Genomic DNA, 13,700 nt, shown 5'->3' with positions numbered 1-13,700 from the left:
TAAATTCATTGCAAAAGTTTCAGTTTATTTGAATCCATATAGATAACCAAAACAAAAGCTACCATGTAACATATCTAAGCCCATTAACAACAATCATACAAGAATTAAAACCTGAAACAGGGATTATATGTCTAATATGCTTTCATGATTCAAAGCTCTACCCAAGAATCTACACTTATCTTTTTTCTGTTTTACATGTATACCAGCACACACCTTAAAAACACACTAAGCCCACGTGATCTCGGGTGTACTAGACCTACCTTGAGCCTCTGCCAGAGAAACCGCCATGGCTAGCATCATTTTCTCTTCAAAGCTCTCGGGAACTATGCTCCCGGTATCAACGTAACCGTTTTCCACCTCATACTGTTGAGCGTATTGACCTCGGTTTACATAATCATCATCGTTATCATTAATATCATCATTTACTGTCCTCAAATTATTATCATACCCGTATCCAGTTTCAGCGGACTCTTCTGAATTATCAAGTGATAATAACTGTGTTTGTGTATGGTCATGATGCGAGTTGTATGTTGATGGATTTACAGTGTCGTAATTAGTTGATGATTCATCTGTTTGCTGGCGTTCAGCTAGGGCGGCTATGGCACATGCAAGTCCACCGGAAGGTGATGAGGATGAAGCTGAGGATGAGGCTTGTGGGGCCATGGATGCTAACACACGAACTTCGGTTGCGTATTTCGCTAATTGGGCGGAATTGCCATGGTTAGGGTTATGGTATTTTTGCTTTTGTTTGTGTTTGTGCTTTTGCTTGTGCTTGTTGTTCTCCTGCATAATCACCAATAATAATGAACGATTGAACACAACTAAGATCTTAAAATGAATATATGTTAAATAGTATAAAATGTACGCGTGAATGTAAATAATCAAAAATTTGTTAAAAGTAAAGTCTTTTAGTACCTGAAAAGACAACCAGATTGCTTCCATGAGCATTATGTTTTCAGGATCAAGATCAAACTCATCATCTCTGCATTCACACCACACATATGACATACCATAAATATTATTAAGTATTTAGATTTTAGACTACTTTTGACTTTTATCCTACCGTCGTGTCTGAAAACTGCTAAACTTACAAAACACACCAATTTTTTTTCTTTTTGATTGCAAAACGAGCGGGTAGGGTAACGGCTCAGAACGATTAGGGTCAGAATAGGTTCGGGTCAAAACTGGTCGATTTAATAAAGATATGAAATGGATAAAGAATGAAAAAGATAGCAAGATCATGTCTCAATCATCAAAATCAAAGTAACAATTGGCCAAATCAAGTGCTGCAAACTGTAACAGGTATATATTAAATGTTACAAGGAAATGGATAACAACAGATAATCAAGTTCATGAGAAACATGATATCATTATATATTCCATAGTTTCATTTAACTGATAATATATTACTCATGAACTTGATTATTTATTGTCACCCATTATTTTGTAGCACTCGATCATACAATCTGCTACAGCTTGCAGGACCTAATTTTGTCATTTGTACTTGTGTTTCGGTTAATTCCATAACGATCTCAAGTCATTATCGCCTATTGATGTCAATGACTTTGATGTTGATGGATTGAGACAAGATAGCTGTTATATCTTTGATAACTTAGCCATTTGTTACAATTTTTCAAATCGACCCATTTTTACCCATAACCCGACCTGACCTAGGGCCCGTTTTGCCAGGTCTTCTATATATTATAGGTGAAATATATATCAAGTAATAACACCGATTTTCAGAGTATGGACACGACATGTATCATGGGAAAGAGAATAAAACAGCTCAAATATACTCTAAAATTCAACACACAATTTTAACATAAACAGATATAAACAAAATTCTCACACCTGTTCGAATGGGTAACTATTGAGGGATTTGGAACAGAATCAATGTCCTCACTTTCAGAAGAAGATGCTGCTGCTGCACATATAAAAACTTATTTACTAAACTGAAACATAATAAATCGCAAAATTTTAACAAAATACCAATTTATACTACAAAATTTTAAAATTATACCTGCTCCAGAAAAACATTCAACATCACTTGGGTCAATAACCCTGCTTGAAGAACTCATATCTTGCCTTTTCACCATTCTTTCCTCTTCTTCTTGAATTTCTTGTTGTCTCATTCTTATTTTTGCTTCTATCACCCTTTGTTCTTCCTAAAATAAACCCAAAATAATATATTAAAAAAAGTACAAAACAAGTAAAAATTAACCATCTTGCACGAGTTTAGCGCTTACAATTTGCTCCCGACCCTTTTCCTCTTTACTCTTCACACCTCTATATTCAACCGCATAGTTCAAAGTTTTACAAAACGGACATCTTAGTATTGTCAAGAAAACATTAACAAGATAACATAAACATATCATTTCATTTCCACTCTTCCCAAATCACAAAACAAAAGGATACTGCGTAGGGCGCGTAGAATTCGGCGTCTTCATCTGCAAAAAACACTCTGTTTGAAAAACAAATATGTTAAAATATATTCATACCATTCCCATATAAACATTCACAAACAAATTCTAACGCGCGATAAATATTATTTACCCGTGCAAATGCCTTTCGTACAACACCTTGATCTATTTAAACTTGGATAATACTGAAAAAAATCATAAATTCAATAATTAAAATTTTGCATATTTAAATCAACACTAATAAACTAATTATCAACTAATTCAATAACTAACAACCATTATTAACCAATAAAATCAAAGAAAACCACAAACCAAGAAGCAAATAGGGCATTCTTCAAGATCACAACTGCAATCATCATCTCCAGGAAAACAAGGTGCAAGCTTTGAATCAAGTATAAGCTTCCGAATCTTCTTATGATCTACATCTTTGTGCTGATACAACCCTTGAGGCCTTGTATACTTTTCATCCACCACTTGTCTTCTTCTACCCAACTTATTACCCATTATTCCAAAACCCCCAATTTACAAAACCCTAATTTCAAAATCCAACATTTACAACAATACAAGTTCTTGATTGAAGCTTATAAAGAAATGAAAAGTGTGTGTTTGTGTTTAGGTGAGGTGGATATTATTATTATTATTATTATTATTATAGATATAATTATAAGGTGGGTCTAGGGTATGAAGATCGAGAGATATGTAGAGATGAAGAGGAGACATGATCAGAACTTTCTTTACTTATCAATACTATATATAATATATAATGTATGTGGGATTTATAAAATTTAATACATAACTTACAATGAAAAAGAAAAATTTAGTCTTTTAAAGGATAAATATCACGTGCAACTTCAAATCATTAAACATATTTACAATTTTGTTCCTTTAACTTTAAGCATCTTTTATAAATTTAAACATTCATTATAACTTTGACCCTTAATCTTTTATCTATATAAACATTTTATTTTCACTTTTAACCCAACTTCCCCCACTGAATTTAAACGCATAACTTTTTTATACGTTAATATTTTTTATAACGGATTGCACCATAAAAACGAGCTATCTTTAATTTGAGTATCATATTCTTATAGTTTTTCAGTTAAAAAAACAACATTTTACATATGGGTGTTTGACTTTGCGGTATGGTTTTGATGGTTTTTAAATTACACTGTGAGCCAAACTCTAAGTAACATTTTTTTGTCGTCGAAAACCGAAACCACTCCGTTGAAAATTGAAATCGGCTGGCCAAAAGCTAAAGAAAAAAATCAATCATGAAATTAAACCAATGTCCGGTTTTAACGGTTTCATACCGAACAATGAACACACGTAAACTTGTAATGAGATTACCAAAGTTTGGGTTTCCCGCTGCATCACGCGGGCACCCGTCTAGTATATACTTTATATACGCGCGTGCGTTGGTGTGAGTAGGTGTTGTTTTAGAACCGGACCAGACAACGACCCGGGTAGTCAGACTGAGAACTGGTTAGATAAACGAGTAGTTACTGATAATTGTTGATTGGTTTACGTTACTAAAGCGATAAAGGTTATGCTAGTGTACTTTAACCGTCGGGTGTTAAAGTACGGTTATGTTATTATGTAACGTATGCTTTATAATGTCGGTTGGTTTGAGTAAAGTATGCTTGTATTTTGGCTATGGAAAGGATTGGTTTACATTACTAAAGAGATAAAGGTTATGCTAGTGTACTTTAACCGTTGGGTGTTAAAGTGCGGTTATGTTAATATGTAACGTATGCTTTATCGTGTCGGTTGGTTTGGGTGACGTATGTTTGCATTATGGGTATGAAAATGATTGGTTTACGTTACTAAAGAGATAAAGGTTGTGCTAGTGTACTTTAACCGTAGGGTGTTAAAGTACGGTTATGTTATTATGTAACGTATGCTTCATCGTGTCGGTTGGTTTGAGACTTTGAGTAACGTATGCTTGTATTTCGGGTATGAAAAGATAATGTGTTGTGTTAAAGTAGTGTTGTGTTTGAGTACGCTATTACTGTTACGGTTACTAAAACAGCTGCCGTAACCATTGAAAACATTCTCACAACCATTAATGATTTTCCTCTACTGGCGCTAATTGTTAGGGATGGATTTATATTTAATTAAGTGGAGAACAACCCACCACTACATATATCTTTAGAAACACCAAAGAGTTCATGGTCTAGTAGTATCATAAAGTTGAATAAAACTGTGTTTTTAAAAGATTGTCATTTACTATAATTAAAAAAAATACTGTAATAATAGAGTGCGGGAGTTGTCTTTGAAAAAATGTAAAAGGTGTAAATAAAAGTTTAGGACGATCCGACTTTTCAAACCAAGAAATAGTTGCATATCAAGTTCTTGCCGTTAAAAAACATATTTGATTAGTTATCATTAACTGGTTTTCGTATTCAAAAAATCTCACACAAATATATTTGTCATTATGAAATATCAAATTACCATTATGTCATTGACAACATCATGTCGTATTGTTTTTAGTAATCTTTAACACCCGCCTCATCGTGTCATATTGTTTTTAGTAATGTTTGTGAATTTGGTACCCAAAAAAGTAACGTGTTCTAAAAAAAGTTATCAAGTTTATTATTGTTATTCTATTTCTACTAAAGTTAGAATAAGACAACAAGTATATTATTTTTACCGCCATTGATGTGGTTAAATTTAACCAGAAGATAATGAAGATTAAGAAGCCAAGTAAAGAATCAAAAGAGTTTAAATTGCCCACGCGCCCTCTTTTGATGCGTGTGTTGCAGGCTCCCTTTGCTTTCTCCACACAATTACTTGATTCTTCCATCTTTTATTCTTCCATCTTCCTCCATTTCCGGTTTTATTATTATACTATAAAACTATAATATTTCAACTTTTAAACAAAGTTTAAGATATACTTGTACCTGATTTTGATTAATAGAATGAATCATTTTGTACGTTTGGTGAATAATTACTATGACTCCTTTTACTTTTAGGAAATAAGTTTTATTAAAAGGTGATATCAGAGTTTTTGAGTTTTTTTTTAATAAACACTTCTTGTAGTAACATTTCAAAAGTAGAAATGAGACTATTGATATTTTATTTATGAAAATATTCTCTGTCATGTTATCTTTTTTCAGGGTGTGTATAGTGCCGTTTTAGGATAAAACCGACCCAAATCCAAAGTTTCTTATTTTGTTTTTTCAAAAATGTTCGGTTTCCGTTTTTTTTTTGGGTTAGGTTTGGGTTTGGATTCGGTTTTTTGGTTTTGTTAATTGGGTATGATTTTTTTAAAAAATAAAATAAATAAATAATATAATATTATTGTACATTTTTATCTAGAATATTATGAGCTAATAAAAGATACTTAGGTTTAAAATTATTTAATTTATTATAAATCAACAAAACATAATGCTTTACGTGAAAAACAAAACAAATTTCAAAGTTTATAAAACATAATCGATTCAAAATTATTTTTTCGGTTTGGTTCATTTTTTCACAAAAGAGAAAACCGAACCAAAACCAATACTTCAGTTTTTACTAAAAAAAACAAAACTGAACTGTTGGTTTCTAATTCGATTAGTTTTTTTAGTCGGTTTTTCGATTCATGCCACACCCTTATCTTTTTCTAACTACAACTAAACGTACACAATGAAACACCTTAATATAAATAAAAGCTTTCGCTTTCAACTTTGAGCTAGGGGTGTTCAACGAATCGAATTTCGAATATTCGAATTTATTCGAATCGAATTATTCGAATTCTGAAATTTTAAAGCTGGATTCGAATTCGAAATATATTCGACGAATTCGATTCGAATTCAAAATAACTAATTCGAAATTCGATTCGATTCGAAAATGAAGCTCGAATCGAATTCGAATCAATTCGAATTCAGTTAAAAAATATATATTTCAATTTCAAAACCATTATACGTTTGAGTTTTTTAACAACAAAAAGTACAAGTCTATAAAGTAAATAAATACTTTAAAGTTATCAATGTTGAATACATTAATTATTAACCAAAATGATAAACTTTCTAACTTTAATTTCTATAACTCAAAAGATTTATGTAGTTTATCTTTTCATAAGTATGTACATATATAATAAAAATAAAATGTATAATTTGAATTCGAATTTCGAATCGAATACGAATTTATAATCATAAATTCGTATTCGATTCAAAATTTGATTACTAAAATCGAGTTCGAACATAATCGAATTCGAATGACTGAAAATCGAATTCGAACCATCAAATCCGAATGCGAGTCGAATCGAATTTCGAGTTATTCGAGCCCGATTCGAATACTGAACACCCCTACTTTGAGCTCCGTCTTAATTCGTAACTAACTAGTTTTGTAATAATCATTGCGTCCAAACATTAAGACAAGTTTTAGATAAAACTCAAATGTTAGTATTATAAAATAGAGACATGTCTTTTTGTCATTTATTTTTTTATATAAGTATATTATCTTACACGTCAACATAAAGTGTTTCATATAGATCATTTAATAATGGAAATTGCCGTTCAAAAACAAGTTTTAATAATGTGAAATTTGTTCAAACACGTACACATTTGTTGGTGTATATTCAAGTTTAAGCCCGAGTTGACACTTGCTTACATTGTGAACAATGTTAATTGGTTAATTTTGTGTACATGTACTTGCATATTTTGCTCGTGGGATAACTTTTAGTTGTAAGTATTTCTGGTGTGGAATTTATCAATTTTTGACGTATTTAGTTTAGTATATCAGTATAATATTAATTATAATAATAATTATTATTTAATTAATTGTTAAACATATGTTTGGGTTAGGGTTTATCAATTATCTTATTGGTGTATTTAGTATAGTCTATTACGAGGCGTACATTGCTTCTGTACTAAATAAGCCAAACACTACTATTTCCCTTAATTGTGAAACACTGAAACTTACCAATACACGACGACCCAAGATCATCATTGTAGTTTATGCTTTACGTGTGTGGAATACCATCCTTTTTTATTTCATTTATTCCTTTTGTTTTGTTTTGATTTCATCAACTCTTTTAATTAAATGATTTTTATTGGTTTATTATTAGATGTGTGCATATTTTCTGTCTTCCTTTTACCTCCTTAAAGAAAGTAATGTGTAATTTAATTATTTAAATACACGACGTGCTTGCATGAACCAAATTGCTTTGATGTAAAATCTAGATATTGGCATTGCATATCTAATGCATGCATATAAATGTGGGGATTCTGAATTTTAGAATGCTTCTTCGTCATCTATTGACAAGCTAATATGCTATTTTTAGATTTCTTTCAGTGTAATGCGTTTCAACAAGTCGAAGTTAGTTAAGTGGATAACAAAGAATATATTTGTGAGGCCCCACCGCAAATGTCTGTAGTCCGTGTCTTTTGTCATTATCTTTATTAATGCTATTAACGTTTTCTAGCAACTTATCTCCCACTCTACACTTTTGTAGTCTCTTGTATATCATTTAGGATATATAATATGTTGGTATAGTCCTTTAGGACGTGTTCGTTTCACGAAATGAAATGGATTGGAATTGAAATTTGCATAGGATTTAGAATTTGAAGGAATTGGATTTGGAATACGAACATTCCAATAGGAATTGGAATTGGGGGGGAAATTCAAATACATTCTTAATGTGTTCGTTTGACAATTGAATAGACATCAAGTTTTTTTTTTCTTTTACAATGACACCGGCGAAAACATTTTAGCTTTTTTAGATTTTTTGTTTTTTATTTATATTTTTCGTTATGATTTTTTTATAATTTTTTTTTTTGAGTTTTTTTTATGGGTTTTCTATTAAGATTAAAAACCCCTCAAAAAATATTCAAAAATATTAATAAAAAATCATAACTCAAAATATAAATTAAAAACAAAAAATCTAAAAAAACTAAAATGTTTTGTTCGTTGTCCTCGTTAAAAAAAAAACCTCGAGATAAGATTCCAATGAATTTTATTGAATTCATCCACATTTTGAAAGGATTTGAAATCCCTATATTTAAAGGAATTTGAAGGATTTGAATTCCAATTCCAATTCCAATTCTTTGAACCGAACACACCACAATGGAATTAAGATTTCAATTCTAACGAAACGAACACGTCATGTCATGGGATTTAATTCCAATTCCTTTGAATTCCCACGAATTCCGTGAAACGAACATGCCCTTAGAGTAATGGAACGAGCGATAGAATGAAACAAACGATAAACTTTAATGGGCAATAAATTAAATAGACAAGGGCGACTTTAGGGTGTGCAACATTTGCCATTTCAAAGGGCTCATGTTGGATAGGGGCCCAATAATATTTTATAAATAGGTAATAGTAACTAGGAGTACAAAACCAGTTTAGTCAAAGCCTTGATAAATAGGTTCAGTTTATAAACCAGTTTAGGAGCAAGAGAGGTCGACCTGGTCCATATCGGTTCAGTTTATAACCGGCTTCCTCAAATGAGTTTGGTTGCTCAAAAGGAGAACCGGTACTAAAACCAGCGGTTTGGGTGAAACCGGGTTTTTTACACCTCTAGTATTAACTTGTAATTAAAAAAATTGATGGAGGTGATGGGCTGCTAAATTTGGGCTATGCTAGTTAGACTTCAAGCTTTCAAAGTGGAATTGAATATGGGCCTAAATAAATTTAACCGATTATTTAAGCATTTAAACAATATTTTTCAGCTAAACCCATTTACTCAAACTACACCCATTATGGGCCATTTTTTCTAGTTGCATAAGGCCCCGAAAATTTGGTACTCTCAGGGTCGGCCTGGAAATAGATTATTATTCAATAATTTACCATTCCGACACTCTCCATGCATTATTTTACTATAAACAACATAATAATATTCAGTAATTTTTTATATAACAATTCATATAAAATATAATATCTTCATGATCATATACTGTTACGTTTGGATTTTAAGGCCGGTATCGTAAACTCCAAGGCAAGTATGTATTTAAATTTTTTATCCTAAGAATTTGTTTCCTGTTTGTAGTAAACAAATCAAAAGATAATATTAAATCATATAATAATAATAATAATTGATTAATAGTTGTAACACGCTAGCTAGCCTTAGCGTTAGAATAGAAAAACACAAGGAAAACACAAGGGTATAACTCTGGAAACACCGCCCCCCTCCAAGTTATGCCAACTTTATGACTACACTTGTTTTTTATACAAAACCATAACTCTAGAAAAGTGAGGGGAAGCTTTTTGGCATTGTGTGTTTTGAGATACTATACAATCAATCGAAGGGACAACCTAACCCGAAGTAGGGAACAGCGAGCATCAAGCGTTAGGCATCGGTAAAAGAGGTTGGCATCGACTAAGTGACCCTAGCCTCGTGCGAGCAGGAAGGTTGGCTAGAGATTTCTTGTAAAAACACTAGCCCTACTCAGCCATTTTTTCATCTGTGAATTGTTAATGAACCCATCTCATTCGTCGACTCCTAGCCAAGCCAGGGAATCTACGACCGATTGTCAAAAAATCTCGGACTGGGCGCCACGTGGCGCATAACCCCTGGATGTGGAGCTTTACGACTACACATGGTCTAAATCAATCGTTCCATGCTGATAAATTTTGAGAGGATAATAATTAACATGATATAATATAAGTCTGATTGCTATTAAAATAAACATAGTTTGCAACATTTGGCTACATGTAATTTGATGTTAAGAAAGTGAAGTGATTAGTTATAATCACAACACAAAGAAACAATCTAATGAAAAAGGTAAATTGGATTTTAATAATTCCAACTTAATGTCATTGGCGATAATAATCTCAACTGAGAACATTCCCGCTGGTGGTCCCAACTTTTAACAAAAAATTTACTCTTATTGGACACCCGTTAAAAAACCGCCATTAAGTTTTATCCGAATTTCAAACTAATGTTTTAGAGTTTTTGATCGGAAGAATGCGGGTCGATTGATGCAAAATTTATCTCGAAACGGTGCTATAAACAGCTTAACTTTTGCTAACCGAAAGTTCAAACACCTAAATTTTGTTAACCGGAAGTTCAACCTATCATGCATGATATTCCTTTTTATGGAAAAAAATCATTGAAAATCAATGTACGTGAACGAAAATGGTTATGAAAAAGTTTTTGAAATGCACCGAGTGCATTTAGCTTTAGATTAGAAACTAAATTTGTATCCATAATTATAAATTAAACTTCACTAAACAGTAAATATATATAATCCCAATATTTGCAATATGTTCTATCACCACCTGTAAATTTTTATCCTGTTCTTATTAATTAATGATAATATTCTTTCTCTGAATGTATATTGTTTGTAATTTACAGGAAAATAAACAAACTGAGAAGCATAGATCGATAAAATTCAGAATTGAAGAATAATGAAGTACTAGAAGTTAATGTCATGTTCACATTCATTATTTTTTAATACAACATTAATCTAATGAGAAATTTTTATAGATATATTATCAAAATTTACAATAAATATAAAACATTTTATAAAAAATGAAATACATGCATGGATATACAAATATGTGATCTAACTAAAAAATTTAATCAACACAAAATTGATACATTTCATCTATGGTAGGCAGCTCAAGTAACAACTTATCAAGGTCTCTAAATGACATCCCTTTTTTCAACATCGGTGAACTCATACCATCACCACCACCACCGGCTCCGCTAACATTACTGCCACCGCGTGATAAGTTTTTGTTTAAAGAGATGGCGGGGTCGGGTGAATCTTTTCCGGTTAGATGTTGAACCACGGACTTAAAGTTCATAGCATCGGTCTCAACATACTCGGTGTTGATTATCACCACTTTAACGGGGTTTCCACTTCTTGATTTAGACATTGATTCTCTCGATCGATCGATTGAACCCGAGTTATGTAGAAATATTAAAGGAAGTGTAGATGAAAAGGGTGCAAAATATGATCAGAAGAAGCTTTTATACAAAAGGATGATGGAAGTGAATATAACTATGTGTGGTGTTTGGTTTATATAGGAATGGGTCGAGGACCACCTTTTGGATGACTCGAGGTTCTTCGTAAAGTCAATTGTGATACTTTCCTTCAACAATCCCTCAGTTCCAAATTTTCACCTTTTAATTACTATTTTTTACATTTTTGGCCCATTATTTTAAATTGTTGGAGATAGTGGTGGCGTAAACAAAACAAGAGCTTAATTAAGCCTAACTCAGTAACTCATGTAATTTAAAAGAACTTAAGTTTAAGCTAGCTTGTTTTAAGCTTTATGTCTAATTATAGCTCAAGTTCTGCTCATTAAAGGTATTTTAAGTTTTAATTTAGCCTGAGACTCGGCTAACGTATTTTTTTATTAAATAACTATTTATTTATATAAGCATAAAATTCTTATGATAAATTTATAATGAAAGTGTTATATATATGAAAATATATATTATTCGGTTGTTTTTTCTTGATTCTATATGTACGTAATAATATTTATTATGTATTTAAAAAAGTTACATTTATTGCATTTATATAAATAATGAGTTTGGTTAGCCTTGCCAACCTATTCGAGTTTGGGCTTTTGCTCTTTTATAAAACGAGCTTCAGTTTTGACTTGATCTTGTGCTCGACCTTGTTTAAGCGCAACTTAATATTCAAACTTTTAGCATTATAATATCGAGTATCTCAAGAGCGGCATGACTCGGATACATGCATTATATGCCTATCCTTCATTTCAAATTTCTGTTTAATAGAGGCTTGTTCTTTAACCTAAAATTCATAAACTAAATAAATTTTACCCTTAAAACCAAGGTTGCAAAAGTCGCTAGGCGGACCATAGGCAGCCAACAGGGGAGTTGAGAGTATTCGGCCTTAGTCGGAGAGTATTCAGGGATGACTCACTGAGAACTCGGCCTAGGCGGGGATTACTCGTTGAGTACTCAGAGCCTAAGCGCGATTTTTACAACCATACTTAAAACAAAAACTTAAAGCTTAAACGTTTTGATAGAAATGAAATGGTTTCGGTTCAAAATAGAAAACAAAATTGTAAAAGCCAATTAATCCTCAAACTGATTATAATATAAGGACTAAATGTGTAAAGTGAGTTAAAAGAATATGACCGTTATTGTTGAAAAACAAAGCAGTCTAGAAGGACCAAGCAACCTTATAGAATATGGATGTGGTCAAGCCACGATATCAAAAACCATGGTCCCTCGAACCTTCATACGTACGAACTTCACCAATCACCATCGTACCCACTTGCATTATATGCCATAATTGCTATTCAAATCTATCTTAATCAAATAAATCACGCGATATTACTAAGACTAAATATCATATGTACGGTCAATTTGAACGTACAAACTTCACTTCTCTGATTTTTTTTTACTTTAGTAGCACGTTTAGAAAGTTAGAACATACATCAATCAACCCCGAGGTGCCATTCTGTCAAGAGGGCCCCGCAAGGCTGTAACCCTTTGAAAATCGATGATCACCAAAAGTACAAGTGACAGGGAAGTGATAGGGTCTGAGAATGTTAAAATATGATAATTTGTTTTTTTAAAAGTAGAGTGTAGTGGAGTATAAATTGTGGGTGTTTTCAGTCCGTTTAAGGTTCACCGGAAATTGATAGATCTTGCATAATTTGCGTCTACTCGTGATGACCATAGTACATAGCCGGCAGTCCGGCACCACTAACCGTCACCATTGTTACTTGTTGCCGTCTTTGATATCTGTGTCATCAAATTATGCTTCCAACATTTTTCTAAAAACCGTCATATTCTTATTAAAAATGGTTTGATGAGTTTAAAACTGGTCGGACTGAAAGAATAGTTGACACGTGGCTTGATATTTTATTGGCTTAGAATACAAGTGACTAGGATTTATAAAACGGGCATACCTATAATTTTATAGCATTTTTATGATTTTTGACTTCCATTAACATTTTTATAATTAAAGTGGAAGGTTAAATTGGACATATTAACATTTTTATAATTAAAGTGGAAGGTTAAATTGGACAATTTTAGGATTTTTCACCTTCTTAACATATATGTCATATTTCTTAATTTAGTAAGGTATTAGACTATTACTGGTGAAAAATGATTTATTTAATTTGTGATTGGTACAGTTGGATTTAAAAATAATACTTGACCTTGATGCTTTTAATGACCAAAAAGTCTCCTTAGAATCGGTTACGCAAAGTAACGTAGAACCAAGATTTTCTTGGTATTTTCTTATATAGATCACTTTAAAATTATCAATAAATATATAAATAATGTTTTGCAGCATGTACAGACCGACAAACGAGAATCTTCCATGGACTTAATGAAATCATCATTTTCCAGAATCATGCATGGGA

General features: G+C 32.0%; 2 protein-coding genes across 3 annotated transcripts; both read right to left on the bottom strand.

The window, feature by feature from the left end:
- Positions 1-10: 10 nt before the first annotated feature.
- On the bottom strand, positions 11-3,163 carry LOC143536153 (E3 ubiquitin-protein ligase DA2L-like). Of its 2 annotated transcripts, none has more exons than XM_077030209.1 (8): positions 2,733-3,163; positions 2,554-2,605; positions 2,416-2,461; positions 2,247-2,328; positions 2,021-2,165; positions 1,852-1,921; positions 916-982; positions 11-783 (listed from the first exon to the last, which is right to left on the bottom strand). In XM_077030209.1, exons 1-8 carry the CDS (start codon positions 2,922-2,924, stop codon positions 226-228), a joined length of 1,212 nt encoding a protein of 403 aa, XP_076886324.1. In that variant the 5' UTR covers positions 2,925-3,163; the 3' UTR covers positions 11-225. The 2 variants fall into 2 exon arrangements, with proteins under 2 accessions (XP_076886324.1, XP_076886323.1); XM_077030208.1 differs by having other exon boundaries at positions 12-783; positions 1,852-1,924.
- A 7,762-nt stretch (positions 3,164-10,925) lies between these two features.
- LOC143536167 (VQ motif-containing protein 1-like) lies at positions 10,926-11,228 on the bottom strand. The gene has a single exon (XM_077030221.1). It carries the CDS (start codon positions 11,226-11,228, stop codon positions 10,926-10,928), a length of 303 nt encoding a protein of 100 aa, XP_076886336.1.
- Between the last annotated feature and the right edge of the window lie 2,472 nt (positions 11,229-13,700).

Source organism: Bidens hawaiensis, unplaced genomic scaffold (assembly GCF_021521415.1).
Source record: "Bidens hawaiensis isolate Kalapana, Puna unplaced genomic scaffold, B.hawaiensis_p1.1 tig00010738_1, whole genome shotgun sequence".
Classification (NCBI taxonomy): domain Eukaryota; kingdom Viridiplantae; phylum Streptophyta; class Magnoliopsida; order Asterales; family Asteraceae; genus Bidens; species Bidens hawaiensis.
The sequence above is the reverse complement of the archived record's forward strand: the minus strand, read 5'-3'. Positions and strand labels throughout refer to the sequence as shown.